The following is a 6,382-nucleotide window of genomic DNA, read 5'->3' on the forward strand; positions in this document are numbered from 1 at the left end:
AAGACAATGTGCATTTGCACCAAAGATCAAGTTGATTCACGAACATCGTACATACGCTTATTGCCAGATTGCATATGTATAGCATTGACAGTCCCATGGTTTGGCAGTGGATTATCTTGAACATTCGGATTGACATCTTTGAAGTTGAGCATGTTGCTTCGGACCATTTTTTGAACTTCACTCAGAAGAGCGTAAAAATTTTCCACAGTATGACCAGGAGTATTCTTGTGGAAAGCACAACGAGCGTCTGCCTTGTATCGAAATGGTGGATTAGCAGGAGGGGGAGGAGGAGGATCCCTCAGTTGAACTAGATTTTTCTGAAGTAACATAGAAAGCAATTCCGTATAAGTCATCGGAATAGGATCAAAAGGTGGATATTTCCTTTGTTGATTTTGTTGAGGGGCTTGTTGTCGAGGCTGTTGAAGCTAAAGTCTCTGCACATTCTGTGGCGGAGCTTGGCTAATAATTAGAGTCACAACAGCAATATGTTATGGTTGGTACTGTGTTTTCCTTCCTCTTGAGATGGCACTCACAGTTTCTTCCTTTTTCTTAGCAAAGTTACTACCAAATCTTTTGATTCCACCACTAGGTAGTGATCAATTGGCTTCTTTGATCAGGTGACCTTCTCGGATACCTTCTTCAAGTTGCATCCCCATGTTTACCATTTTAGTAAATTCATTAGGAGCGCTTGCTACCATATTCTCATAATAAAATGTGCTTAGTGTCTTAAGGAACACTTTGGTCATTTCTTTATCTTCCATTGGAGGAATAATTTGAGCAGCTATTTCACGCCATCTTTGCGCGTACTCTTTGAAAGACTCTTTTTCTCTTTGAAACATAGCACGGAGTTGATCTCTGTCCGGTGCCATATCAATGTTGTATTTGTACTGTCTGATGAAAGCTTCCATTAGGTCATGGAAAGGATGGATGTGAGTACTATCCAAACTCATATACCATTTTAAAGCAACTCCAGATAAGCTATCTTGAAAGTAGTGAATTAACAAGCGTTGATCTTCTGTGTGCATGGACATTTTTCTTACATACATGATCAGATGACTATGAGGGCAAAAATTCCCTTTGTACTTCTCAAATTCTTGGAGTCTGAACTTGGCTAGAAATATGACATTCGGAACCAAGCATAAGTCATTTACTTCTTTTCCAAATAGATTTTTCCCCTAAGGGACTTGATATCTTTTTGCATTTCTAGAAATTGGTCTTCAAATTCTTCCAATCTTCCCATACCTTCAGAAGGAACACCTGTCGCACGCTCGCGAAAAATGAACAGAGTCGCCACTAATATATTTATCCCATCAAGGGAAAGGAATATTAGAAACCTGGCAAAGAATAAGAACAACGTCTTACGACCAGAGATTAGGGTACGTGAGTCGTTTACGCAAGGGAAATGTGCTAGCATCCCTCATGTCTGTCGTACTCGACAGTACCCACCTATGTTTGTTTCTATCTAAAGGGTGTGTCTAAAGTTTAAGTCTAAATGCGAATGCATGCAAAAGAAACACAGGAAAAAAATAATTATTTACAATTGTGCTCGCTTAGGCCCCGCGACCTAATGCCTACGTATCCCTTACCAGGAATCAAAGCTGCCGTAGTTCGTCTCACATGTTTTTGTTTGTTTTTGTGTTTTTTAGTTGGGTGGCGTTAACGTTCGCGTTCTTGCATAAGGGGACGACCTACGATGCAATCGAGCAGAAATAACAATGCCCTTAAGAAAGCCAGGAAGGTAAGAGAGAAGAGAGAATTTGAGTGTTTCAAGTGAATCCCTTAAGCAAGGGAAACCTGAGTTACTCTTTGGTTGGTGTTTTTTATGATTGGGAACTTCTACTCAAGTGATTCCCTTAAGTAAGGGAGATGAGAGCTTTCATTCCCTTTTTATCATTTTCAACCTTTATTAAGTGCTTTATTGTGTTTTTTTGGTATTTTTTAAAGGGAATTAGTTTGAGTAATTGTTAGGTATTTTAAAGTTGAAAAAGGAAAAAATGAAATGATAGGGGGGACTAACCTCATATCCTAACCTAATGATTATTGTTTCATGTATAAAGGAATATCTACCTAAAGTTAACACGGTGACTAAATTGATTTTAACCTAAGGGAGCGTACAAAAAATAGGCCAAAAATATGGCTAAAAAACAAGCAACAAAATCACACAACAATTATACGAAAATAATATGGACATGATACAAAAGAATAAAATAAGCAATTCAAGCATTACTACAAAATTAATCTAAAAATACTATTATCTTTATGAGTTTTTTTTATGTCAACAATCACCTAAAAATCTAACAATTTTTAATGGTTTTATTGTTTTTACCAACTAATAAAAATAGAAAAATCTAAGTAAAAAACTAAAGCTAATCTGGAAACCAATGGCATCAGGGGGTTAATGTGAAAATTATGGTGCAGGTAGCAATGAGGGCGCAGGGCCCGTTGAGGCAGACCCAGAAGTAAGTTTTTTTTATTGTATAGCTTTATTTGCAAAAAGAAAAAAGGTGTAATGGGCCTTCAGGGGGTGCACTATCAGTTCTTTATGGCCCAAAGAGTTTATTGTTTGATCCAACACAGATTTATTGTCCTTTTCAGATTTTTTTATCAATTAATGAATTTGAATTAAAAAGAAAGTTAACAAAAACAAAGAAAACGGTGCGTTTGGGGTTACACACTTGTGACCATTGAGGTTTCATCTCAGACTCAATTATCCTCCAATGCTCTCTCGTATGCGATTTCCGGCGAATCACCGCCGATATCGCCACCCTTAACATCATTCCAACCACCACGAGTAAAACACAAACCCTATCCGAATTCATACCACGATTACGAATCCGAGATTGGATTTAGTAACAAGCTCACTGATTAGCGGGATCGAAGGATTCAACCAAGAACCCTAGGTATTGGGATTTCACCATTCAAACGCGATTACACGAAATTGAAGCACATAGAGTCCTAATTGGATCATAGACGAATAGATAAGAGTTAAAGAACGCATAAAAGGAACCTGTCAGGGCGACCTGAGCTTCCGGTGCGATGGCGGAGATTCCCGATCACCGCGAAACTCAGGTAATCTTTATCTGCTCTTCTCTTTTCCTGTTCACTTTCTGCTCCTCTTCCTCTATCTTTCTTTTTTGTTTGAATTTTTTTGAATTATGTTGCTGAGTACGAATATGCGAGAGAGTGAATTGTTGAGATGCTTACGGCTGAGAAAGATGTAGTTTTAGCTCTACCTCAGGGAGTTTCAATGAGAATCTCCTTGAGGTATGTCGAACGAGATTTAGTGAGAGGTTGAGGGAGAAGTGCAGATTGAGGGAATTCTGAGATGGGAGAATGAAGAAGATGAATGATGAATGAGGATTGATGATTGTGTCAATGAGAAAGTGAGAGATAATTAAAATGGTATGAAAAATGGCCTGTGTTTAAAGTGGTGGAGATGAATGAAAGGTGTGTGTAGTCGAGAGTGGTGAAATGAAGTTCTATTATATAGAGAGAGTTGATTGAAGATGGCAGTTAGAGATGAGTGAATGTGAGATGTTAGATCATGAAGTCAGTTATGGATTAGAGGATGGAGATTGAAGTTTGTTTATAAGGAGAGGAAGTCAGTTGCAATTCTGTTTTTCTGTTACAAGTTGGTTAGGAGAATTAGTTAGATTAGTTATTAACATGTTTTTCCGTTATGCTAAGGTAATAAATGGACCTAGTTTGGATATTGACTGCTAATTGCTAGTTAATAATTAACAAGAAGTGAAACTGTTAGAGGTTAGAGCATCTCCAACCGTGAACCCATTTTTGAGTTCCATGTGGGACCAATTAAGCCACGTCACCTTGAAGCAACTCAACTATTTTTTCACTCCAATGGTGCAACTCTGAAGAACTCATATTGGGTCCCACAACTTTACTTTATTTATTAATATTTTATTCATATTAAATTTTATATCAATTAAAATAATAATTTTAATTATTTAAATTAAAATTGATATAAAATACATAAAATTCAAAATAAATTTATAATTTAAAATGATAATTAATATTAATCTCAAATACATGACATATAATTAAAAACAATAAAAATAAATAACATTACATAATAAATTAAACTTAAATTTCATCATCTAAATGTCCAAAACGTTCCCAAATATACTCGACTAAATTTCCTTGAAATTGACGATGAACTTGTTTTTCTCGAATACTTGCTCTTCTTTGTAGTCTGGTTGCAAGATTCGGATGAGGACCGCTAAATGTCTCGACAAAACTGTCCTTTCCATGCAATAGGACAATTTTTCCATTCCCAATGCTTACAATCAATGGAACCCAACATACCTGGAAAGCCATGGCCCATGTGACTCTCCCACTTGTAAAAGATGTTCAACATCAGTGTTGTTAGGCTTTCTCAAATACTCAGCCCCAAATACAGCATTCACGCCCTGAACGAATCTTTGTAAGCACTCAATTGAAGTGCTTTCACCGATTCGAACATATTCGTCTACAAGGTCAGCAGCAGACCCATACGCCAACATACGAATAGCAGATGTACATTTCTGCAATGGTGAAAGACCCATTTTTCCAGTTGCATCGACCCTCATTTGGAAATATTCATCATGATTTCCAAGGGCGTCTACAATTTGAAGAAATACATGACTATGCATTCTGAACCTTCTTCGAAATTGAACATCTGTGTAAACTGGATTTTCTAAGAAGTAGTCATTGAACAATCGATTATGCCCTTCTTCACGGCCTCGATCTATCGTTGTTCTTCTCTTTAGCCTAGAGGAACTTCCAGATTGAAGTTCATTTTGAAGCTGTTGTTCTTCATCACTGTCGTCCATAAATTCATCTTCAACCAACTCCCAAAATTCTTGATCGTAATTATCTGAATTGTCTGAATCCATTTTATTAAAGAATGAGAGAAGAATAAGATGAGAATGAGAACACAATGACATAAGTGGTAGTATATATAGTGGTTTGAATAACGGCTAGTTTGACTAACGGCTAGTTTGAATAACGGCTAGTTTGAATAACGGCTAGTTTGACTAACAGCTAGTTTGAATAACGGCTAGTTTGAATAACAGCTAGTTTGAATAACGGCTAGTTTGAATAACGGCTAGTTTGAATAACATAATATCTATTATAATTAAAAGTGGTACTAATGACCATTTTACATAGGTGCTGATAAATTAAAGTGGTACTAATGACCATTTTACATAGGTGTTGATAAATTAAAGTGGTACTAATGACCAATTTACATAAGTGATACTAACTACATTCCATTTTTTTTCATCTTATTACAATACTTTTCATGAATATCTCGTTGACCATCGCTCATAGTAGAAGTATCTTTCATCAGGATTTGATAGACCTTTACTTCTATCTCGTCCTCCTTACTTTGTGCTAGTCTTTCCATTGTCGTTGATCTTTTATTCCTTGCATCTTGCTTAGCAGTTGGAATTTCATTTGCCTTACCCTTCCTTTTTGCTGCTTTTTGTCCCATTGGACGCTCCATTGGTGATGAAGAGTTAAACTCATAACTTGAAGGTGTATCTGGGTTATCCGATGATGCCCCACTAGCAGAAGTCTTTGTTATTTTTGAAGAACTTCCAATCGATTCTCCCATCCATTTAGGTTCATCTTTTAACAGTCGCCATGCGTACTCAAGATTGAATGTTGTACCTTGATCCTGAGCAAAAAAACCATATGCAGCGGCCATGATATCGTTCTCCGATGTCCCACTTTTCTTTCCATTAACAGCTTGTTTGTAACACCCAACAAATTTTTGAACCAAGCCATTTATTCGATGCCATCGACATTTTAATTGTCCCCCTAACTTTTCCCGCGATTGTCTACAATACTGGTTATAATTGGCAGCAACACTTACCCAAAAACTCTCAGCCTTTTGATCAACTCTCACTACTGGATCCTTTGAAACATTGAGCCATGATTGGATAAGAAGTGTATCCTCATCCCTTGTAAATTTCTCTCGAGATTTTTTTAACGACGGTACTTTTTTCTTTTTCAGCATCAACTTGAGAAGAAAACGGTGGAAGTTGACAACCGGACATCGGTTCATGACGAAATAATTCCATACTATTAGAATTCATTTGAGGGCGAGGAAACATATTTGGATTGTTTGGTGATGAAAAAAAATATGGCGGGGTTTGTTGACACCGATGGAATTTGGGCATTTTGAGAATTAGTATTTTGATAATTATGCATGTAATTGAACATAGCTTATTGATAATGAAAATGATTAGGATCCATTTGACCTAAACGATTTTAAGTTGAAGTAAAAAGATGAAAATTTGAATGAAATTTTGAGAGAGAAACTTGAAAATGAAAGTGAAAGAAAATTGGTGTGGGTAAATTTTTTCTTAAAAGACTCTAT

General features: G+C 36.5%; 2 protein-coding genes across 2 annotated transcripts; both read right to left on the reverse strand.

Annotated features, from left to right (window-relative positions):
- Positions 1–4,101: 4,101 nt before the first annotated feature.
- Positions 4,102–4,892, reverse strand: LOC131662309 (uncharacterized). The gene is made up of 2 exons (XM_058932075.1): positions 4,324–4,892; positions 4,102–4,255 (listed from the first exon to the last, which is right to left on the reverse strand). Exons 1-2 carry the CDS (start codon positions 4,890–4,892, stop codon positions 4,102–4,104), a joined length of 723 nt encoding a protein of 240 aa, XP_058788058.1.
- Positions 4,893–5,260: 368 nt separating this feature from the next.
- Positions 5,261–6,067, reverse strand: LOC131662314 (glutathione S-transferase T3-like). The gene has a single exon (XM_058932081.1). It carries the CDS (start codon positions 6,065–6,067, stop codon positions 5,261–5,263), a length of 807 nt encoding a protein of 268 aa, XP_058788064.1.
- Between the last annotated feature and the right edge of the window lie 315 nt (positions 6,068–6,382).

The sequence above is a fragment of the Vicia villosa genome, linkage group LG1 (genome assembly GCF_029867415.1).
Source record: "Vicia villosa cultivar HV-30 ecotype Madison, WI linkage group LG1, Vvil1.0, whole genome shotgun sequence".
NCBI classification, from domain to species: domain Eukaryota; kingdom Viridiplantae; phylum Streptophyta; class Magnoliopsida; order Fabales; family Fabaceae; genus Vicia; species Vicia villosa.